Source organism: Quercus robur, chromosome 8 (assembly GCF_932294415.1).
Source record: "Quercus robur chromosome 8, dhQueRobu3.1, whole genome shotgun sequence".
NCBI classification, from domain to species: Eukaryota; Viridiplantae; Streptophyta; class Magnoliopsida; order Fagales; family Fagaceae; genus Quercus; species Quercus robur.
This window is the reverse complement of record NC_065541.1, coordinates 58941855-58966363: the sequence shown is the minus strand read 5'-3', so window position 1 is coordinate 58966363 and position 24509 is coordinate 58941855. Positions and strand designations below refer to the sequence as shown.

Below are 24509 nucleotides of genomic sequence, written 5' to 3'. Positions count from 1 at the left end.
TTATGATGAATGTTATTTAACAACATACCCTAAACATAATTGTATAAGAGGCATTAAAGAATTGTCCTACATTATTAAATTTCACAAAATAATGAATTCAGTAGGATTGTTATTGGTTTCTCAAAAAAAAAAAAAAAAAAAAAGAGTATGACTATTATAATATTTGTATAACATAGTTGTAATCTTATTAGGGGTGAAATTTCTAAAAAGTTTTATTTCGAATAAAAATACATATAAGGCATTAAAAAATTTTGAACTTTGCTCTAATATAATTCTGTTCCAAAATCCACCCAAGAGATCTGGTGTTTTTTGAAAAAATCTAGGATCAGAACCAATTCCATATCGATTTATATCAATTTTCATAAGTATATGAGACTTAATTAATTTCGTTAGATTTTATGGTTGATAAAATGAAGTGACCAGCACATTATCACATTAATAGGACTTACCAACCAATTTGTGTCACTGATCACACAATGGTCACATGATTTTTCCATCCATAAAAGCTAATGAAAGTTAGTCTTCAGAAGTCAATTTGGCTGATAAATAAATTTTAGGAAGTTATAAGAAAAAATTGAAACTCCATGAGATGTTTTTACAACTAGACCCAAATCCAAGTAGTGTATTTGAATTTAGTTTTTTTTTTTTTTTTTAAAGAAAATTTAAATTTATATGTTATACCTTACATAAGTTTGAACAACTCCTATAATATAGTACAGCTTGTTAAAAAAATCAAACATATTTCTTCTAGTCTACAGCATGGGCTTGATAAGCAAGACTTGAAGAAAATCAGATGAAAAACTAGTCAAAAGCACGGCGATGAGGACCTGATAAATCACATGAGACGGCGTGGACTCTGTCAGCCAAGGAATATAAACTAATAATAAAGAAAATTCTCATTATATTTATAACAAAGACTTTGAGATACAAGACATTTGATCAGAGCTGGGTTTTATGAAATTTGTCGGGAATAACTTATCTAGCTTTTCGCTAAAACTTTTTGTTGAAAGTATGCACTTGTACTTTGCAAAATACAAGTGCACTTTTAGACCAGAATTGATTTGCTTAGACACCTGATTAATCTATTATGACATTGGTTTTACTAATTTTAATCTTGTGACACAGATATTGATTTGCTTAATTGTTCATGTGGGGAAAAATGTACCATTTTCTTGAGGGAGGACATATCAGCAATGGAAGATGTAGCTCAAAAATTTGAGCAAGAAGAAGAAATTTTGCTGGTGCTTCAAAAAGAAACCAAATTTGGACATGACATGTTCCTGAAATCAAGTAAATAGTCTCGCATTAAGGATGGATCCACTCCATTTTGCGAAGTGAGATTTGAATAAATGCTTTAAATTATCTTAATTACTCCTGAATAGTTATACATTTGCCATGCTGTGTCAAATTTATGTGTTTTCTGGGGACAGTAATCAAATGCAAGAAGGCTTAGGGTATTAGGATGCCCAAAACTGTATTTTAAAAATATAAGGCATAAGTCCATTTTAAATGGGACTGTCAAACCATTGGAGCTATCACTAAAACTAATAGGATCAAGTTTAAGAGTCAATAAAATTTCTTTCTTTCAATTTCTTAGGGCTGTCAAAATTAGATGGAAGCCCATTTACAATGCTAGATTGTTCTTAAATTATACTCCCCTTTTTTTCTAATATACTGTGTCTAACTCAACTATGTTCTGGAAATGAAAAACAGAACAATAATCAACATGAAGGAAGGAATGCCAACAACAGAAATGTAAGCTCTATGGAAGAGGCATCGACCATGAAAATGAAAGAAATGGAAATTGGCAAGCTCAGTGGGGGAAAATCTAACAAGAGTAGATTCAAGAGTCGTAGAATGAGAGGGCCTTCACTATCTAGGGATTGCAAGAGGGTTAGAAGAGTGAGCTGAGCTGACCAAAACATAATTCACTAGTGCCTCAGGATTGTCTTCTAGAGTTTGACAACACTAAGACACCAACTTCTTTACTAGATTAGGATCCTCTAGAGTTCTTAGGATAACTCCAATATGGAATTCCTAATAACTCTAGAGGATCTTAATCCCTTCATTACCTTGACTTTCGAACAAGAAAGAATGCACAGAAGAAATTTTTAGCAATTACTGACTTTCTGACAAAGAAAAGAGAATAGTTCAATTGAGGTCCTGGCATAATCAGATTCAAGTGGCTCTCAGCTTTCCTAATCATTCTTCCTTTTTTATTAAATGGATATATTCATAGATATTTGCACGGTATACATGGTAGTTAAGAAGGCTCCAGGCACAAATTTTGCATTGCTCAAGAGTAGTTAGGAAGGCATAAGTTTTGTAGTATTCAATAGTGGTTAGAAAGGCTCAAAATTTGTACAATCAATCAAATTCTGAGAAGAATGTTGTATATTACTGTTGTCTTTGACATATGATTCCGTCTTCATAGTTTTGAAGCAAAATGTTGTATATCAAAATGCTGTCTTTTACATATTAATGTTGTATATTACCTCTTTCTTAGTTTTGAAGCAAAATGCTTTAAATTTGAACAAAATTACCAACCAAGTGCTCACCTTTTCAATTAGGAATGTGACCTTATTTTACAGTTTTTACCTATTTTTCCTCTTTTCTTGTACTTTTATTTTGTCAGGAGGGAGATAATACACCTTGAATTTTGTAACATCTATCTGAGCTTTGCTCTTACTATAGTAGTCATATTTCTACTGTATGATTTAACATGGTACAAAAAAACAGGTGATTTTGGTAAAGTGGGAATAGACGAATAAAAATCAAGACAAAAATGCACTTTTGATCCTTACATTTTGGGTCAATTCCTATTTTGGTCCCTAAATTACTTTCATTACTAATGTCATCCCCAAAAAAAGAAAATTGTTTTTACAATAGTCCTTGCCGTTAGGCAACCAACGGAAAAATCCTACGTGTCTAACGAAATGCCCTACTGACATTGGTGCTGACGTGACCGTTAAAATATTATTAAAAAAATTATTTGACATTTTTAAATGCCATGTCAGCATTTAAATTAATTAAAAAAAAAAAAAAAAAAAAAAAAAAAAAAAAAAAACCAGACCAAAGTATTTAAACTTAATTAAAAAAACTTTAAATCTAATTAAAAAAAAAACCTTTAATTTCTTAAGGCGAAAAACACATTTTCGTCCCTACATTTTCATGCGATTTCCATTTTGGTCCCTAAGTTTTTTTTTTACCGCTTTTAGTCCCTATTTAGAAAAACGCCTTCCGTTTTAGTCCTTTCCGTCAGTGCCGTTAGGGCACTGACCTATGTGGCAAACGGAATTACTAAAATAATAATAATAAATTTTATTTTGTTATTAAAAAATGCCAAGTCAGCATTTAAATTTTAAAAAATAATCTATTGATTTTAATTAAATAAAAAACAGAAATAAAAATAAAAAATCACATTAATTGAGATTGAAATGTGTCTTGAGCAAGAACAACAAGAACACAACCTCAGATCTAAGAACACAAAATTAAAATCCAAAAATCACAAACAACTTCAAATTAAACCCGAACAAAGAATTAAACGTAAAAACAAACACAAAACACAAACCCAAAAAATTAAAATAAAACCAACACAAACCCAAAAACAACAAAGAACACAACCCCAAATCAAGAACACGAACCCAGAAAATTTAAATAAAACCAGCACAAACCCAAAAACAACAAAGAACACAACCCCAAATCAAGAACACAAACCCAGAAAATTTAAATAAACCAGCACAAACCCAAAAACAACAAAGAACACAACCTCAAATCAAGAACACGAACCCAGAAAATTTAAATAAAACCAGCACAAACCCAAAAACAACAAAGAACACAACCCCAAATCAAGAACACGAACCCAGAAAATTTATAAAAAAAAAAAAAAAAAAAAAAAAAAGAGAATGAACTAGACATCAAGAGATTAAACTAAGAAGATGAAAGATCTGTGTTTTAATCATAGAGCAAGATCCTGGATTTGAACAAACTCTTTGCCCCAAACTCCGATTCACGTTGAAAGCGCAAAAACCCATTTAACAAAAACAAAAACAAAAAGCCAAAACCCAGAGAAATCTGATTCGGAATGGGGACGCCATTTCCGGGCCTGCAACACCGAGACGGTGGTGGAGGCGTGGCGGTAATGGCGAGACCAGTGAAAGCTAGGAAGCCCACACCGTCAAAGACTTGTTTGAAGAACTTGTCGCTTAAGCCCCGATCCTAATCTTTTTGTTCTTTCACAAGGCTATACATTCCGAGCTCGAGAGGTTACACCATGCCGCCGTGACTTTTGCTACCACTGGTGGCGATATCAAGCCCTTGTTCGACCGCTGCCATTTTCTCCAAGCTATTTACCAGCACCACTGCAATGCTGAGTACGAGGTGTGTTTTGTAATTTACAAGCACCACCGTCAAAGACTTGTTTGGAGGTTAAATAATATGAATTTTCTATCAGTTTTTGTTTATTTAGTTGTTAGCTTGAATAAAATTGATTATCCTTTTGGCTGTGTGTTCAAATCCAAGTCCTCATTCTGTGATTAAAATCCAGATCTTTCATCTTCTTGGTTCAATCTCTTGATGTCTAGTTCGTTCTCTATTTTTTTTTTTTTTTTTAATATCTGGGTTTGTGTTCTTGGATCTAGGATTGTGTTCTTGGTGTTCTTGCTCAAGACACACTTCAATCTCAATTAATGTGATTTTTTATTTTTATTTCTGTTTTTTATTTTTTTTATTTAATTAAAATCAATAAATTATTTTTTAAAATTTAAATGCTGACTTGGCATTTTTTAATAACAAAATAAAATTTTTTATTATTATTTTAATAATTCCGTTTGCCACATAGGTCAGTGCCCTAACGGCACTGATGGAAAGGACTAAAACGGAAGGCGTTTTTCTAAATAGGGACTAAAAGCGGTAAAAAAAAAACTTAGGGACCAAAATGGAAATCGCGTGAAAATGTAGGGACGAAAATGTGTTTTTCACCATTTCTTAATTTTAATTTAAACTGAAAATACAAATTTGATTTAAACTGAAACTTTAAAATTTCTCAATTCTCAGTTTTAAAATTTTTTATCACAATCCTCGACACCAAACCCCAATCCCAACCCCACGAACCCAAGTTACCCAACCCAACATCAAATTTTCTTAGTCACCAACATCACAACATCAATTTAATCCCTCTCTTTGTCCATTGTTCTCTCACTCTTTGTCTCTTTGATTTATCTTTGGTCTGCTCCAAACCCAGACACCCATTGTCACGCCCCAAACCCAGTACCCGGATTTGTGACCATGACCGGCATGCTAATATCAAGCCTAAACCTGATATTAACAAGAACCAACTTAACTTTTTGAAAACTTTTACAAAAGCTTTCCTCATTCTTTTCATTTTTGTTTCTTTACTTAAATGATATAACCTTTCACTTGACATTCATAGCATCTACATTGTACTCCAAAGAATAACATAATTCACCACTTGTTCAAATTCGGATTTTCACATAATACATCTCTTAATACTTTAAGGTACACACTTTCATTAGATCCTAAAATACACAATACTACAAAGCTAAACATCAAATTACTAATTTAGGATCTATACACATCAAACTAAAACCAGCTCCTTCCAAAACTCGACTAAGGCTCCCTTTACTCCAAAATAAAACCTGCTAACCGAAAGAGTAGAAGGGATGAGCTACACAGCTCAGTAAAGGTAAGATATATGAGAATTCAATAAGGATGCATGTAAATAAGATCATTTCATTCTATGAATATTCGAACAGGAGAACATCTTTTCATGCATAGTATTTTATACTATTCATAATAGCTTATACGTTCTTCATAGAAAATAATTGTTCTCCTTTTTCTTATCGGGTTAATATTACTAAAACCTTTCAGATTAAACTTCTTTCATTTCCTACAAAGTCACCATATATATATATATATATATAAATATATATTCTCATTACAAAATAATTATTTTAACTTAAATCAGATAAATAGCGACTTTGCATTAAACTAGAAACATCTTGACCCCATAAGAAAATCTTTCTTTATAAACATTTTCCCAAAAATATTATAACTTTCATAGTCATAAAACTTAACATTTCATAAAGAACAGGTATCTGATAACTTTTAAACATAACTTGTACTTTCATCAAAAGCTTTATCTCTATAGTACAACAGAACTTCAGAAACTTTTATCTCTAATGAATAGCTTTTCTTTTCATCAGAAACTTATTCTTGCCATGAGAGCTTTTACTTTTCACAATGCATTTAAACAAAATAATTCTCTCATGATTAATAACATGACATAGCTGTTCATAAATAACTTATTGGTTAGCCCATATCTGATAAGTCTGTACTTATTTGGGAGGCTTCTAGCACCACAGTGCTAGGCATCCAGCATTCCCCACAATGCCAAGTATTCCCGAGATTACATCATAATACATATCTTTCAACCATGGGGGTAGGTTGGCTTCCCCCACAAGTTGACCGTAACCAACAAGGGGCGGGTACAGCAGAGCCAGTCCCACTTAATGGCCAATCATATAACATTTTCCATGGAAAGTCAGTAATTAACCCCTACTGACAGAGTTCAGATTACCAGAGGACATAACCCGAAAACATTTCATACTTTACATCATACTGAAATTTCTTGTTTTGCATGACATTTCATGATAATAACATTTCCATTCTTTTCTTTAAACATCATGTTCGTGGAATCAATAATAGCATCAATATGCTTAAATCATATGCATAAGTTTTTCGAAAGCTCACAAACATATCTTTGTCAGAATAATGATTACATGTCATATCTCTAATCAGAAACATTTTAATGCATAATATACTTTAAAATAACCTCATGACTTACCAAATGCCCATATAACTTATCCCTTACCTGAAAACAGAGGAACCGAGAGCCTAAAGTCGAAGGAGCTTAGACCTGGATACTGGTAACACCTAAATCATAAATCAAAGCTTATTACTATCCATAATTTCCTTGTCATAGACGTACACATTCATCTCAAAGCCTATCTCTTAGAATCAAGGAAATCCTAATTCCCATCACATAAAGTTCCCCAAAACATATGATACAATCATCAAACACATTTGCAGCCAAACCATGGAGAAACCAATCCAAAAAATTTATATATGCTTCAAACATACCAAAGGATGAGCTTATTAAATTATAGCTCAAAATATACACCCTAACTCGAGAATTAAATCTACAAAATCGGGTGTAGCATATGTTGTTCACTGCTCGTTCCAGCAGTGTATGCTCCATTTGTAAAATACAAACGGGCTGTCCAAACACATCCAATTGTCATGAAATTTTATATAACTACTCCCATGTATGTCCAGTATATACCATAAAAATTTAGGAGCCAAAGCACAAACCCATGATTTATTAAAAATCATACAAGACACGTACTCAAATCTGTCCCGACAGAATTTCATGCAACTTATAAATTAAACCATTATTTTTATATTAATCCAAATGCTGTGAGACCAATTCAATAACAACCATAAGTGTCTTAGGTTTCATAGGAATTATCCCTAGCATCCAAATTCACTATATACAATTTAATACATAATTTAACATGCATGAACACAGAATCTGTCACAGTGACAGCTTCAGTACATATTCTTACAAAATCATCAACAAATAGCAATAGGTCTTAATTTCATTTGGGTATTTTTATACCTATAATAAACATACTAAAATATGTTATTGAACATTAAATAAACCATAATATCATCAAACCCTCAAATCACTAAAACAGAATCATAATTCAGCCTATAAAATCAGAATAGAGGTTAAGGAAGTAGGGATAAACAAATAAAGTTTTGATTACTTACCCCCAACAATTTGAAGCTGAAATTTTAGTGTTAACCTTTTAATTTCTTCTTTAGAGAGGGATATTTTGTGTTGGTGAGACAGGGAGGGCTGCCGTGTAGAAGCAAAGGAAGAAGAGAGAAAGAAGAACACAGAAAGAGGAATAGAGAAAGAAGTAAAGGAGCTGGACTTTCTGGTCTGAGGCGGCCAGCAAAATAGGATAAGAAGGAGACTTTTGGGGCACAAAAAGAAGATAAGAAATGTGGACAAATTGGGGTGGGATACGTGGGATGCTAGGGAAGAAAATCACACCCACTTTCAACTTTCTTGCATTCACACTTATATATATATATATATATATTCTTTGCATTCACACTTATTTTTTTTCTTTGCATTCACACTCATTTACAAAGAATAACATCACTTTACACACACACATATACATATATCCTTACCTTTATAAAGTTATATCTATCACATTAAAAGAGCATATATGTTCTATAATAACTCATGCATCATACATAGTTAAAACACCACAACTATATATATATGTATGTATGTATGTATGTATGTATCTCATAACTTAACCACTTAATATAGTTTTGTACATAATTAGTGTGTGTGCATATATATATAATAAAAATGGTCATTCAATAATTTATAATCTTTACAATTCTCATTCAATGGCATTATAAAATAATATGCTTATTAAATACTCTTATATTAATTTTTGTAAGTAAGTGGCTTAAAATATTAATAATACTTAACCACTTAAACAAATAGTTTAATTATAAAAATTGGGTCGAGGTGTTACACCCGTGGCCAAAGACATCAGTAGGGAGTTGGCCATGACTGGATTGCTTGTCATCCATATCTTAGAATAGTTTTTTGCATTACTCAAAATAGGATGTGATTATCCACAAAGTTGACTCAATGCGTGTTTTTGGCAACGAAACAACCAAAGCATTAGAAATTTGGTCACATGGCTAAAATGAAGATAAAGATTGACCATTCAATACTCTTACAGAAACAAGTTATTTTAAGGTAAAATTTGTTTGAAAAAATTAACTCTAGGATAATGAAAATTTGCAGTTAAGGAGTCCAAGCCTGGTCTATTTTCAGTTGAGGACTTATTATTTACCTATAAATCTGACCGAGGCCTTTCAAAGGTATTTGTCTTTGCTTTGTTTGCCTTGTTCTGAGTTTATAAGTGGGAACAAGATGATTTCCGTTGAGAACCAAGCACCTGGTACTGCTTTGATTATTGTTTCCTTCTCCCTTTTGTCTATGAATGTCAATAATTTTTATTTTATTATAAGTCTATAAGCTTAGTTCAATTGGAGTCTAAATTTTGTGTTCTTTTGTTTGAAAATATAAGTGTCAGAGAATGCAATACCAAAAGATGCATCAGATGGATTTGTTGTGCCAGAATCCAATGCCTTTGGCCAATCATTCAGGTTTTGACATTTTCTTCCACAATCTTTGTTTATAAGATCAGGTGATTTTCATAAATGGTGTAGTTTCTCATTCAATGAATTGTGTCAAAATGTGCGGTAGGGATTATGAATCAACTGTGAGGCTAAGCATTGTGGAGAATACCTATCGGTTGAATCATATTAACCAAACATATGATTTTGTAAGTACACTTTCAATAAGTTAATGTTTAAATATTAAACTTTAGGACTTCATAGTTTCAATTTGATATATGAAACTTTCAATGCAAATGCAGGTAAAGAAGACAAGGGAAGAGTATGCAAAGTTGAACAAAGCAGAGATGTCCATATGGGAAGCCATTGAACTCCTTGACAGTTTTGTGGATGAAAGTGACCCTGACCTGGAGGAACCTCAGATTCAGCATTTGCTGCAGTCGGCAGAAGCCATAAGAAAAGATTATCCTAATGAAGATTGGATGCACTTGACTGCCCTTATTCATGGTAAATACCCTATGCACACTCCTAGTTTCTGTTCTAAGGCTAACATGCAAAATATAAGTTCTTTGAATGTGTAATTGTATATGTGTAACTTAGTGGCTCTATGCTCTTATTCATAATATCAAATAATCACTACACACACTTGGCCCTATATATTCAAGTTTACATAAAACAACTTGATAATTGATTCTTGCATGGATTTCAGATGTTGGAAAGGTTCTTTACCATTCTAAATTTGGATCGCTTCCCCAGTGGGCTGTTGTAGGTAAGAAATGTTCTTAGACCAAATAAATGTTAATATATTTCTCCTATTTCGAGTCATTTCAATCTGATGATGAATTCTGATGTCGCAGGAGATACGCATCCTGTTGGTTGTGCCTTTGACGAATCGATTGTTTATCACAAGGTCTTCTCAAAAACATTAGTTAATTATGTTTGACATGATTATATATAGTCAGTCAATTGAAAGAAATTTCTTCGAATCTTTTGCATTGCAGTATTTCAAGGAAAATCCAGATTACAACAATCCTGCCTACAACACTAAACTTGGAGTCTACTCTGAAGGATGTGGACTGGAAAATGTGCTGATGTCATGGGGGCATGACGATTACATGTACATGGTATATCCTCTGAACCTTCAATGAATTTTTAATGAAAAATCTTTAATAAGATTTTCATATTGAAATTTCCACAATATGTTATTCCAAAATAACAATCATAATAGTAATAACATTGTTTCCAAATCCTTAGGTGGCCAAGGCAAATGGAACTACTCTACCATCAGCTGCATTATTTACCATCCGATATCACTCATTTTACCGTAAGTATTATTCTTTATCTTTTCCTTTAAATTTGAAAAATAGTTAATATTCTCGAATTGTTTTTATACAATAAAATGAGTTTTATCTGTCCATCACGTAGCAATGCATACGGAAGGAGCATATAAATACCTAATGAATGAGGAGGACAGAGAGAATCTGAAGTGGGTTCTAACATTCAAGTAAGCTTCCATTTTGCTGTTTAGTTTGTACATTTTTTTCTTTCTTACTCCTGTTCTTCCCCAACAACTATTCATTTCTCATTGAGCTGATTGTGAGCATCAGTGTTTTTCCCCACCAATTATTCAATTTTTGTTCAGCTGATTGTGACAACTAAACTGATTTTATTGTATTGTACAAAATAACAGCAAATATGATCTCTATAGTAAGAGCAACGTTCATATTGACGTTGAAAAAGTTAAACCGTACTATGAATCCCTCATAAAAAAGGTGTGTACCAGTGCAAAATTCTGTGCTTCGGTAATTTTAAACACGTTTTTTTTCTTTACTAAAATTGGATTTTTTTTTCTTTCTTTCTTTTTGCAGTACTTCCCAAAAAAGCTCAGATGGTAATCCTTGAGGTTGGAAGGCATACTGCATTAAGGGAAAGGATCCGACTTTAGGCTGCCTGCCATACTTTTAGTTGTACTTGCTTTCAATTGGCAATGTTAATTTTATTTATATATGTACTACAAATTTCTGTAATTAGTACTAAGAAATTTGTAAAATATTAATAATGCAGTCCCACATTAGCAAGAAATAAGTTTTAATCCTTTCTTTCACTACTGCAGCAGTAGAAATAAGTTTTTCAACAATGAAATATATAAAAAATGAATTGTTTAAATTGCACTTTTTTTACCCTTCCTTTAACATGAAATTTGTTGAAAGTATCCTCCCCCACAACTATGTTATCAATAAATTGTTTAAATTGCATTTTTTTTTTATAGTTTAAAATTATGCATAAAATATAATCTTATAGATCATGATGATGCTCGAAAATCAGTAGACTGAATGCTCTGGGTTTCAACGGTTGGATGACTTGAAAACAAAGGAAGAGACTATCGAATGTGACCGAGATGAACTGGCCAAGGACCCTCCAATAGTTAAATTAGTTTTCTCTCTAGAACACAAGTATAGTGAGTGGATAAATAGTAGAACTTAACTTGGTTGGATGAGGCCTGATCCTTTTTATAAAGAGTTTAGAGTGGATCTACTTGTTAGGTGCCACTAATATCTTAGGAGATGTGCGAACTTAGTGGGAAAAGTGAAGCGAATTTTGGGGAATTTACTCCACGTTCTGAGATAAGGGTTAAAGGTCTAACCATTCGAAATTATGGAAAATGTTTAGGAATTTGCTAAGCGTTTATTAGTCGTCCATACCTTCTCATGATATGGAAAACCATGTTCTCTTTGGACAACCAGGTCCTTTTTGGATGATTGATGACATGCTTGGATGTCCTTATTTTATGTTTGTAGTACATATTCATTTTTTCTCTTTTTTGAAGACTCTCTTGGACGTTACTGGTCTTGGACGACCATTATGGACGAAGATTACTTGTTGTTGATCACCATCAAATCATATAGTAAATAATATCCGATTGGAACAAAATTTGATGTATATTAAGAGCGTAAAGAACATGCAATCCAACGATTAGATTTTCGAATTATGTAGTAATGTTAATGATATTGAGTAAAGTTGTAACCTTAGACTACAACCAATTTTGAAACTAAATTTTGTCCCATAGTATCCCAATAAATAAAAAAGGGTTTGTGTTTATCTAGTTCTATTTTTATATATTTTAAGACAAGTGTTAATCATGAAACTGAACAGGATTTTTTTTTTTTTTTTTTTTTTTTTTGACTAGGGAGACAATAAGAGGGCTGGACCAAAAACGTGGTTTACAAGACAGTTTTATGATTGTATACCACTATACTGCCTTAATGTTTGGATTCTGGTTTTAACGCGTATGGATTTTGTCCATTAAGAATTTTTTTTTTTTTTTTTTTGGTTTGTTTAGGAGGGGTAGGAAATTCATTGTATGAAATTTAAGGACTTCAACAGACTTTAATTACAATATTTGCATACTAAAACACCATTTAATTTCCCAAATTTTATAATATCATATAGAGAAAAACTTATAAAAAATAGTCACATGAATAATAAGTCCTATTATAAATTAATTAGTTAGATTCACTATTCTTCCAAAAGACCTTGGTGGTATGGGTTTCAAGGAATTACAAAAATTCAATGATACAATGCTAGCAAAACAAGTGTGGCGGCTTCTCGAGGATAAAACCTCTCTTTTCCACAAGTTCTTCAAAGCAAAGTTCTTTCCCAATAGTAGTATATTTGAGGCGAAGGAAGATAAAGGTTCCTTTGCTTGGAAGAGTATTCTCAAAAGTCGGGATGTCATTAAAAAGGGGGCTCAATGGAGAGTGGGGAACGGCGAGAACATTCTTATCTTCAAAAACAGTTGGCTGCCTGACCCTCAAAACTCTAAAGTTCAATCCTTTCCATCCTTCTTGGGTAGTGATGAACAAGTTTCAGTTCTGATTGATAAGGAGAGTAGATCATGGATTACAGATGCAATTAGTAATAACTTCATGCCACATGAATCCAGGTTGAAAAAATCAATACCCATAAGCATCATGGAAGCTGATGACAAGCTATTTTAGCCAAGCAATTCGAATGGGCTATATTCAGTCAAGGCCGATTATAGCCTCCTGGTAAATGAAAATTTTATTTCCCCCGGTGGAACCTCAAATATACCTCAGTCTAAGAACACTTGGAAGGGCCTTTGGAATCTTAAGATCCCTAACAGAACCAAAACACTGATGTGGCGAGCTACAAAGGATGCACTGCCAACCCGGGAAAATCTCACTCATAGAAAGGTCCTCACTAATCCTACTTGCGAAGTCTGTGAAACAGAGCTGAAGTCCACCTTCCACGCCTTCTGGTCTTGCCCAAAGCTAAAAGAGGTTTGGAAAGTACATTTTGAGACTTTGAAAAACGAAAAACAAGAATGCTTGACCTTTCTGGATGTGTTTAAAACATGTTTGGAGCAGCCCCACAATACGTACTTTTTTGCAATGCTAGTTGATCAGATTTGGTTCAGAAGAAATAAGCTGAGATTGGGTGAGGAGGTGGTGGACCTGAAGCTGCTTAACTCAAGGGCCAGAGACGCTCTTCATGAATTTCAACTCGCCACCGCCACGCCTCCAAAACCCCCTCCTATCCGAACCCCCATCAAATGGAATCCACCCCCCTCGGAATGGTTCAAAATCAACTTCGACGGGGCTGTTTTCAAGGAGCAAGCGAAAGCTGGTTTAGGCTCCATCATTCGAAACGACCATGGTCTAGTTATGGCTGCATCAACACAAGTTATTCTGCTGCCCACTTTTGTGGAGATGGTGGAAGTGTTAGCAGCGCGGAAGGCTTTCATCTTTGCCAATGAACTTGGTTTTGATAAAGTCATCCTAGAAGGAGACTCTGAAATTGCAATTAGAGCCATGAAATGTGATGACTACTCTGCAACATCCTTTGGTCACATTGTCTCTGACATTAAGGCAGTGGCGGCTCAGTTCAGGTGCGTGATAATCCAACACACTCGCAGACAAGGGAACATGGTAGCACATAGCCTTGCAAGAACAGCATGTAATTTTCCTCCTTTTTGTACTTGGATGGAGGAAGTTCCTCTATCTTCTTTTGCTGTGTATTCTGCAAAAACTATCAATAATACATGAGCCCCTGGCTTTTTAGGGGCGGCCTCTTAAAAAAAAAGTTAGACTCACTATTATTTATGTAAGTGAAATGAATATACATTTCTCAAAACTCCAAAAATATTCTATAATTACCTATAAAGAAAAAGGTAAACCCCCACCCTTAAAAAAAAATTGATTTTATGTTTAGGAAAATTAACTACATTTTTAAATTTATTTTGGGATATATATTAACTACGTTGAGAAAAAAAATATGTTTACTAATAAAAATAAAAAATAAAAAATTCGGGTTGAATGAGAAAAGAGTGTTGAATTCAGTCTATATAAAAAATCAATTGATGTCTTAAACTAATGATAAAGAGCAATCATGAAAAATAAGTATACTTAAGCACACTTTCAAGATATAAATGTACTTAAGCACACTTTTAACAAAAAAATTTTAGCAAAAAAACTAGATAAATTGTTCCCAATTGGATATCGTGAAAAAAGTATATTAAAAGGATGTGATCCGCTTCCAGCTTCCTTCTTGCTTAGGGGCTCTATATAGCTACATGTTGCTTTCTTATAGCACGTGTAAAAGCTAGCCAATAGTTTTAGCAAAACAACTACTAGTTATATTGATATAGAGACCTGGATTTGTTAACTCAACTCATTGGTTGAACAAGAGATCGGAGATTGGTTACATCAAAAATCGATCTGTGTCGAAATTTGATGATAAAAGCATTTTCGATAATCTATATATCTATTAATATCCAAATTTAGAGAAAATTCAATTAGATTTTAATTAAATTCTCAATTTTGTGCCAATGTCCCATTTAATTTTTAATTTTGTGCCAAGTGAATTATTGAGTGTAAAAATCGAAGAGTTCAAATCCAATTAGATTCTAGATTAGATTTCAATTGGAGTATACTTTTCCACCATGTGTCCATCTAAGGCTGTGTTTGGTTTGATATAAATCGAATTCCGAGTGTAAAATGAATGCAGAGGAAAATGAATTCCCGTAAAGAAATTAAAATCCGAGCGTTTGGTTTTGTAATGGAAAATAGTTCGGAAAACGATTTCCAATGTTTGGTAACATTCTGAAAATGCTATTTTCCTACAAATTTTTCACATTTTCTCAACTTCCAAACAAATTCATATCAGAAAATTTCAAAATATACACTTTTAACACAACCAAAAATCAAAACAAAAACATATTTAGAACATATACATGATATATCAGTGGGAGAAGGAGCAAGAAAAAGGGAGAGATTGAGGGAACAAGAGATAGATCGGGAAAGAGAGAGATCGATGTGGATGGAGGACGGCAGCGGCCAGATCGGGTGGGTTTGGGAGTGGAGTGGAGTAGGCTGGTGGTCGAGGGTGGCTAGATCGGTGACGTTGAGCAAGAGGGAGAAGAAGAGTTGAGGAAGAAAAGAGAAAAAAGAGGAAGGCAGTGGGGCGGCGTGATCTGGGCAGTGGGGCGGTGCGATTTGGGCTGGCCTTGGCTTGGCTAGGTGGCGCGATATGGGCGGTGGGGCAATGCAATCTAGGCGACGGTGGGGGCAACACGATCTGGGCTGGCCTTGGCTTGGCTAGGCAACCAGAGTTTGGCGTCAAACTGTGGGTTGAGTTAAGGTTGGTGCGTGGGCTGGAGCTGAAATGAGGTTGGTGCGTGTGTGAGAGGAGTGTGTGAGGAGTGAGTAAATTCCGTAAAGCATTTAAAGGTAAAATGGGAACGGAAATGATTTACAAGTTAGCAAGTGTCTTTTACCAATCAAACTGAATTCTATTTTTAGTTTGACTTTATTTTCAGGTGTTGCCAAACATAGACCCAGGTGTAAAATGTTTTTTGATTTTAGTTTTCCATTGAAACAAACGCAGCCTAAGTTTTTTATTTTTGTCGCAAGTGAATTATTGGGTGTAAAAATCGAAAAGTCTAAAACCAATTAAATTCTAAATTATATATTACATATTTTAAAAATGTATGGTTTAAAAAATGTGTAAGCTAATATCATATATAATTTGTACATTTTCTATGTAAAAAAGAGTATATTTTAAACCCTATAATTATAATTATTTTTAATTGTATTCATGCATATACAAAGAACTACACACTAGTTGATAATAAAGAATAGACGCTTGAAACTCTCTAAATTTTTTTATTTTTATATTTTCTAATAATTACTTTTGGAAGTATAAATTTGAAAATAATTATCTTCCCGGTCTTTGCTCCCCCTTTTTTTTTTCTTTGTCGTAAATTCTCTCTCAGATAGAAAATGAAAAACAGACATATAAAAGTGTTTTTAGGCAGCTTGTACTACTTAAGAAGTATCAGTACTAAGCATGATCTTCCATTAAAACCCCAAAAAATGAACCCTGTAAAAGTAAAACCCATCTCTCCCTTCAGGATCTCCTCTCTCCTTCGCCTCCAAAAGGACCCAAACCTTGCTCTCCACCTCTTCCAAAACCCAAACTCTAACTCTAACTCTAACGCTAATCCCACCAAGGCAAAGCCATTCCGCTACCCCCTCGTCTCCTACGACCTCATCATCACCAAGCTTGGCCGAGCCAAAATGTTCGACGAAATGGAGCAAATTCTCGACCAGCTCAAACACGAAACTCGCTTCTCTCCCACCGAAATCATCTTCTGCAATGTCATCTCCTTCTACGCCCGAGCCCGCCTCCCCGACCGAGCTATCCACACGTTTTTTCGAATGCCCGATTTTCGTTGCCACCGGACTGTTAAATCTCTCAATTCGCTCCTGAATGGGCTCTGTAACTGTGGAGAATTTCGCAAACTGAGAGAAATGTTTCTGGGTTTTCATAAATATGGAGCCCCAGATGTTTGTACGTATAATATATTGATTAAGGCTTGTTGTAGGAGTGGTAGGTTGGAGGATGCGCGGTACGTGTTCGATGAAATGCAGAGGAGAGGTGTTTGTCCCAGTGTGGTGACTTTCGGGACTTTGATTCATCAGCTTTGTTTGAACTTTAGGTTGGAAGACGCTTTTAAGTTGAAAAATGATATGATGAGAGTTTATGGTGTTATGCCTAATGCGTTTGTTTATACCTCATTGATTAAAGGGGTTTGTGGGATAGGTAAATTGAGTTTGGCTTTTAAGCTTAAGGAGGAGATGGTGAGAAACAAGTTGAAATTGAACTCAGCAGTGTATTCTACTTTGATTAGTGTGCTTTTTGAGGTTGGGAGGAAAGAAGAGGCTTTGGGGCTTTTGGAGGAAATGAAAGGCTTTGGGTGCATGCCTGATACGGTGACTTATAATGCGATGATTAGTGGGTTTTGTAAGGAGAGGAATTCTGAAGCAGCATTTAGAATTTTGGATGAGATGGTAGAGAAGGGGTGTAAGCCAGATGTTATTAGCTATAATGTAATAATTGGTGGATTGTGTAAGGAGGGGAAATGGAGTGAAGCAAGAGATTTGCTTGAAGATATGCCGAGACGTGGCTTTCCTCCTGATGTGGTGTCGTACCGGACACTTTTTGATGGGCTTTGTGATTGTAGGCAGTTCAAGGAAGCAGCATTTATTTTAGATGAAATGATATTCAAACGTTTTGTGCCTCGTCTTGCAAGTGTAAATATACTTGTTGATAGGTTGTGTCATGAAGTTAATTTGGAGTTGTTAATGTCTGTATTGGATAGTCTAGGAAAAGGAAATTTTATTGGTGTGGATACCTGGAAGATGGCAGTTAACATGGCATGCAAGAAAAATAAGCTGTCAAATTCCTCTGACATTATTGATACTTTGGTAATGCCATAATTTTTTGCTGTGCTGATCAGCTTAAGCGTGCATTTTCTTTTTCCAATTAAATACTTGCTTCTTAATTTCTTCTATCTTCTCATGGATGATGAATTTCAGACTTAATTTAATTGTGCTTAGAAGTTTCTCTATGCCACTCAATACGTTCAGTCTTGCAATAGTTTCTTGTACTATTTGGGCTGCAATGGAGCTAAGTGATTTCCGTATTGCATTCTTAATGTTCTCTGAGGCTATACATCTTTCCATCAAAATCACTGAGAGACAACAATGGCATTACGTTGGAGAACTAATTTTGCTTTAAATCCTAAGGTGGCAATTTCATGGAATATCTCTCATTGCCAGCAGGCCCAAATCACCACTTTGTACGCGTTTTAGTACTTGCATATGTATATATATTGAAGCTTCAAGGTAGAATTCATTGGAAAGTTGTACTAACTGATCCCAATTGCTATGGAGACTAGTGATATCATTTGTTAGCAATGTTCCTCTTGATAATGACTCTCTTTCTCTGGTTTTCAGGATTTGAAAGGCCTTACAAATGGAGATGCCTTATCATTTCAGTTTTTTAGGTCATTTGTGGAGAGCAGAGTAGAATAGTTACAGTGACTCTTCACTCACCACATGTGGGAGTGTTTTAATGTATCTTTAGAACTATGCGTGCTTTTCTCTTGAATCTGTTTGAGGATTATGCGTTATGTGTAACTGAACTATGAACACCAAGGCCGCATTCTGCTTCTTCCAGACAGCTTGCCTTTAGTTTTTTGTCCTTGATTTTTTTTTTTTTTTTCTTTTTTATTGGAGACTCGGATTGGAGTTTAATTTTTTTAAAAGAAAATTACTGTTCTTGTGTTGTTAATTATCTCCAACTCCTGAGTCCTTGGAGATTCTCTCCTTTTTCTTCTCTTTGGCTCTTTTTCCTTCCTTCTTTGTCTTTGCTTATTTTATACCTCTTCCCTCTTTGAAATAATTTGGTTTCTTAGAAAGCTTTCCCCAAATTGGATCAAAGACGCTCCACCTCTACATTTCTGTCAAATAGCATTAAAAATATGTTGTGTTCTTCCGGTATAGTTCAAAGCTTGATGCAATCATGGAATTTCGAGCTTGTGATGAACTTTTAAACACTACCTGTGTCAAAAATGACTCCGAGTTTCTTTTACAGTCTCTTTCTTCCGATTATTTACAGCATTATTATGATGTAAGTGTTGTTTCCAGCATCGACATTAGATGATATGATGTTGTATTCTCCCATTAATAAATATTATCATTCTATTGAAAGATTACCTACTGCATTTGCCCAGGCAAGAGTGACTTAGATGATCATAAGGTCAAGGTTCATGCAGATGATTTGATATTTCTAGACTGCACAAGTAATCAGACCGTTGGTATTTTTCTAAACCATCATTTGTCATAAGTTGATCCATCAATAGATGTCATAGATAAATATACAATCTAGAGGTTGTTTGCCTTGCAATGAAGCACTTTCAAACGCTAGTATGATCCAGTGTGCTAATTTTAGGAATTTCTAAAGTATTTTGAGCTTTCTATACATCATTTATATTGATGATAATAGATAGATGAAACTAACCAAGTAACCATTAGATATGTTTGTTCATTTGAGACAATAGTACTAGCAACTAACTGAGAACCACATATCATACCATCAACAAATTTTTCTCTAATCACAAGTTGCAGGTCCAACTAAGTTTATCACTTAAATTGGTGGTTAATAACTTAATAGGACTTGAATTTTTTTATCATTTATTTTTCAAGATGAATAATTTTTTTTTCCAAACTGGAATCTCCTCTAAGACAACTCATAAATTCATACACATATATTATTTAAACAAATTATATGAATAACTAAATATATCATATGAGTAAAATAATACACATCATATAATGGGTTAAAAGAATTTTTCTCCAAGCTGATTTGGAAGGAATTGTGGATAAGCATAATAACTAATAATGGATAATGTATCCAAATGAAATGTCTTACACCTTTGGAACTAGTCCTTGCCTATAACCTCATGTCATATTCTCCTGGGCCCATTGTCAATGATTTGCCAATAACAATTTAAAGGAAAAAAAAAACCACTAAATGTAATAATATACTTTATAAATCCAAACGGTATCCCAATAAAGCATTTGCTGATTATTGTACTTGAACCGAACAAAATATATTCTTGAATTATTCACTTCAAAAGATACAACACAGAAGACATAAGAGGTGACAATTTTTTACTCGCTTTGTTAAGCACAAAATAAAGATAAAAAAAAGGGCTGCAGATAGTTGTTGGAAGAAAGAAGTAATATTGTTGACCTTCATTAGTCATTACTATTAAGCTCTAAGAAGTAAACATTTAAACGAGCATTCAACCTGAATTTATGAATTGACTTATTTTCCCTCAAATTATGGTATCGAGCATGAAACATTAATTTCTCAACTTGGGAAGAAGGTTTAATCTTTAGTAAAACAGTAAAAGAGCAACAGAATGACAAGAAGCAGTGCTAGGACTAATTCATGAACTTAACAAAAGGCACAACAGTTCATGAGACTCTTTTGTAAGTTAAAATATTATGGAATGAAATGAAAATATTCACTTGTGAGAAAATGCAAAATCAAAGAAATTTCCAATATCTTAGAACGCAGATCCGCTACCCTTTGTTTTACCAAGCATCACATCTTTAGCTTCATTAATTTTAGAAGCAAGATAATGGCTACCACCTGCATCAGGATGGTTTGCAACCATTACCTTTCTATGTGCTTCCTTGACCTTGTCTGCTGGTGCATTCTCTCTGTTAAACCAAGTAAAAGAATAATAATTTTACTTCCAATATAAAAGGTAGAAGACAAAGAAAATGTATAATATAATGGGTAGATTCAACAAGGTTGGGAATAAATAGTATAAACAGTAAATAACACATGATATGAAATCAGTGGCGTTAGCTAGGAACATTGCATAGCTGAGTCACAAAAGTAAAATTTCATAACAATTTAAAACCAGAAGCCATACTTGTTTAGTTTGAATTATCCTCAATATGTATCACAACCACACAAATGAATCCCGGAACAGAGCAGTTCATCATATAAACCTCCAGCACACTTTGAGACATAGCTTAGATATAAAAACACTTGTACAATTTAGGTCTTAATCAGCCAAAAGTTGTTCTTAGCTCTCAAAGTTTTTGAAGCTAAACCCTAAAGTTTATCCAGCATAAATCATTATCATGGATTTATTAACTTTAGATACCGCATATCATCGAACAATAATCTCTAACCTCATGAAATTTACAAATTTATAAACTAACACTCCACAGTTAGCCTCTACCCCAACTCTCACTGTAATGCCCTCACTTGGTCCAAGTAACCACTTCTCTTGGTGTTCACTAACCCATTTAGACAAGTGACCTCTCTAATCTTCCTTCATCACAACCCCTTAACTACAACTCTCTAACCCTCACTTGTAATGCACTTAACATGATCCATGAAACAATTTTATTTTTCTCTTATTCTCAATGATTGGTTTCCAATCTTAGAGCCTAGTTTACAAGATTATACACAATATTCTTCAGAAAAGAACAAAAAAAGGGGGGGGGGGGGGGGGGGGAGGGGGTTGTCTAATCATGCAAAGCATAAAAAAAAGTATTTCTTATGGTAAGAAAATGACACCCTGACCTTATGAGCTCTTTTCATGAACTAGATCCTACAACGCAAGTTCAGTCCTAAAATGGCAAATAAACTTGACCTCGGTTCATTTTCAGTTTCATGTCTCTAAATATAGCTGGGTAATCAAATAGCTTAAATATGATTTACTTATCTATTTTCAAGAAAGAAGTGACACTTACCTAACACCAAGAATAAGAGCTGCTTCCCTTTTTGTCATTGTCGGTTGGAAACCACCGTCATAGAATCTGCGCATTTTAGCTGTTGGCGGGCGTGCCTTAAATGCTTGCCAAGCCTGGATCCCATATCTACCGGCAAGAGCAGCAGCAGCTACTGCAAGCCCAGCTATAAATGGTGTTGCCTGATATACATCAAGGAATCATTAGTTCTAGATAACAGCAATACAAAAAACCTAAGTTCCAACTGATAAAATGAACAGTTTTTTTTTTTTTTATACATGACTCAAACACAATTAATAAAGTTCAGGATCAACTCCTTCCAAATTGGCACTGCTTCAGTTCATCCAAAGACCATGCGTCACATCATGACAAAAGGATCATTTCTTCCATTTCACTGAAAAAATAACATAATGTATGAAGTGCAAAAAAGGCACCAGCTTCTTAAGAGCCCCATCATGTACCAATATGTGAACTGCATAGATTTGTATATAAACAAACAAGATGGCTCTAATGAGCCTAATCAGAGACTTATGCCATATAATGACAACAACAACAACAACAAAGCCTTTGTCCTAGAACTATGTCGCCGGCTATAGATCATCAACAGACTAATCAGGGTCATTCACATGTATTCTTCTCCGTCATCCTATCCTATCCAAAATCACTATGTCACCTCTTCAATTAACATGTCATTTGTTACTAGTACTACTTCTATATGTTATTCTAGGTCATACTGTACCTTCTTTCATTCCCTTGGCTTGAATCAAAGCACTCTTGTACTGTACCCTATAGTGACCAATAGCTTCAAACTACATTTATAATAGCCAAAAATAACAACAAAATGAAACCCACAAAATAACCCTTCAAAAGTAACATTTTTTAGCATTCATTACTTTTTCTCTCTCTTTCTTCAAACACCAAACCCCTAAACCCCAAATCCCCATCTTCACTTTCCTAAAAAACCCACAAAAAAAAACACCCAGAGAGAGCAATAAACAAAGCTCTAATTTATACAAACAAGCCAATTGTTTTAACAAATAACATAAATAACTTTAAAAAAATAAAAATAAAAAAGCTAAAGACAAGGTTTATTATTATTATTTTTTTTAAAAAAAAAGTGGTGGAAGAGAGAGATGATATTTGCGTACCATGTTGTCGCCGTGAAATGTCGGAATTTGAAGCTAATAAGGTTTAAGGGGATCTCATTCAGTGCGATAGAAATCGATGAGCTTGGTTTTTAGTTCATTTCCGTGGAATTATTTCTTGTCCGGTGACTATGATTTTGTTGCGTCCTACTAGAATAAACCAACGGCTAAACCCTTTTAAGGTTTAGGATTTAAGCAAGCGAGTTCAAATGGGCCTAAAGCTAAAGCCCTAAATAAAACTCATGCCTGTCACAATTAATCCAAACAATTTTTCTTTTTCTTTTTTAAGGATCCCTCTCATTTCAATTCTTCACTTTCCCTTTAATTTTAATTCAAGATATAATTAATGTGATATTTAAAAAAAAAAAAATTAATGATCTTAAAATTTTATGTAAACAATAGAAAATCAAAATGGTATTAGGTTTTACATCTAACTAAAAAATTTCGAGGAAATTGAAAATTTTAAATTGGAAGGGACCTTTTTCAAAGAAAAATAATTTCACAAAAGTGCTATAAGTTGTGTTTTATAATGATTATCTTTTGTCAATTTGCCACCATTATTATATTTAATTTCTGTATGTTTTTTAGATGAATATATTATTGCAATTGTCATGTTTGGCCTCTAAAGCAAAATACAAATCCCCATTCCCCGGCTGTTATATGTAAAATTATGAACTTATAATTATATAGGTTTCTCTATTCTATTTTAAAAATATATAATTGATTAAATAACATTTCTACCTTTTGTGTTTGGGGATTTTTTTTTTTTTTTTTTGGTTTTTTTTTACAAATGTAACTAACTTTTTAACTTTTTTTTACCCAAAAAAAAAAAACCTTTTTAACTGTCTTTTCAATTATCTATAAAAATTTTCCTAAAATAGTTGAATTATGTATGTCCTAAGAACATTCATTAATCGGACACTTTTTATTTTGAGAATAATTATAGTACCACATAAAAAGTTACAACTTTTACCATAGATGATTGGCTACCTATCATTTTCACATAGATCTACCATTATTTCTCCACTACTCACACTCTACCGCATCATAATGGTGACGAGAAGTTGTGAATAATTTTGTGTTTCTAGACTTTTTCTTACTTTGATCCCTTGTGTTGAAAAACTTTCATTTTCATGATGCACGTTTGAGGTCACTTTCAAATGACCGTTATGTCGTTATCACTATTCGCATGACTAGTAAGATGACAAGCTATTGACCAATCACGTCACCTTTTAGTGTGAGGGATTGGGTGGGGGAAGTGGAACTTGGAAGGCAAACAAACCAAAGTGAACACATGGTGCTACTCCAAATGTCACAAACACAATGCCACTCGAAGGTGTAACATTATGAGTGAAGCAAGCATGGTCCCATTTCAATTGGAAGAAATTGAAATTTCTCAATGTAATTGAGAACAAAATCTGTCACTACTTTCAAGTTTCAAATCGTCTCCAGAGTAATCACC

General features: G+C 33.8%; 4 protein-coding genes and 1 long non-coding RNA gene across 7 annotated transcripts in view; 3 read left to right on the top strand and 2 right to left on the bottom strand.

Annotated features, from left to right (window-relative positions):
• Positions 1–11369, top strand: part of LOC126697312 (probable inositol oxygenase) — a 28870-nt gene extending 17501 nt beyond the window's left edge. The window contains exons 1-11 of one of the 3 annotated variants that reach the window (XM_050394254.1): positions 9009–9080; positions 9210–9288; positions 9389–9467; positions 9561–9765; positions 9968–10027; positions 10116–10168; positions 10260–10382; positions 10513–10582; positions 10684–10762; positions 10949–11030; positions 11127–11369. In XM_050394254.1, coding sequence (XP_050250211.1) covers positions 9053–9080; positions 9210–9288; positions 9389–9467; positions 9561–9765; positions 9968–10027; positions 10116–10168; positions 10260–10382; positions 10513–10582; positions 10684–10762; positions 10949–11030; positions 11127–11153 — 885 coding nt within the window. In that variant the 5' untranslated portion in view covers positions 9009–9052 and the 3' untranslated portion in view covers positions 11154–11369. Of the gene's footprint in view, positions 1–9008; positions 9081–9209; positions 9289–9388; positions 9468–9560; positions 9766–9967; positions 10028–10115; positions 10169–10259; positions 10383–10512; positions 10583–10683; positions 10763–10948; positions 11031–11126 lie in introns of those variants that run through there. The other 2 variants (XM_050394255.1, XM_050394256.1) reach the window with 2 other exon arrangements.
• Positions 5440–8166, bottom strand: LOC126697313 (uncharacterized). Its single transcript, XR_007646182.1, has 2 exons — positions 7855–8166; positions 5440–6954 (listed from the first exon to the last, which is right to left on the bottom strand). It is a non-coding gene; the product is annotated as an uncharacterized LOC126697313 (long non-coding RNA).
• Positions 11370–13415: 2046 nt separating the features above from the next.
• Positions 13416–14324, top strand: LOC126696543 (uncharacterized). Its single transcript, XM_050393261.1, has one exon. It carries the CDS (start codon positions 13416–13418, stop codon positions 14322–14324), a length of 909 nt encoding a protein of 302 aa, XP_050249218.1.
• A 2220-nt stretch (positions 14325–16544) lies between these two features.
• Positions 16545–18738, top strand: LOC126697310 (putative pentatricopeptide repeat-containing protein At1g53330). The gene has a single exon (XM_050394252.1). It carries the CDS (start codon positions 16560–16562, stop codon positions 18057–18059), a length of 1500 nt encoding a protein of 499 aa, XP_050250209.1. The 5' UTR covers positions 16545–16559; the 3' UTR covers positions 18060–18738.
• A 1688-nt stretch (positions 18739–20426) lies between these two features.
• On the bottom strand, positions 20427–23219 carry LOC126697309 (mitochondrial import inner membrane translocase subunit TIM14-1). Its single transcript, XM_050394251.1, has 3 exons — positions 23051–23219; positions 21906–22084; positions 20427–20855 (listed from the first exon to the last, which is right to left on the bottom strand). The coding sequence occupies exons 1-3, from the start codon at positions 23051–23053 to the stop codon at positions 20699–20701; spliced, it is 339 nt and encodes a 112-aa protein (XP_050250208.1). The 5' UTR covers positions 23054–23219; the 3' UTR covers positions 20427–20698.
• Between the last annotated feature and the right edge of the window lie 1290 nt (positions 23220–24509).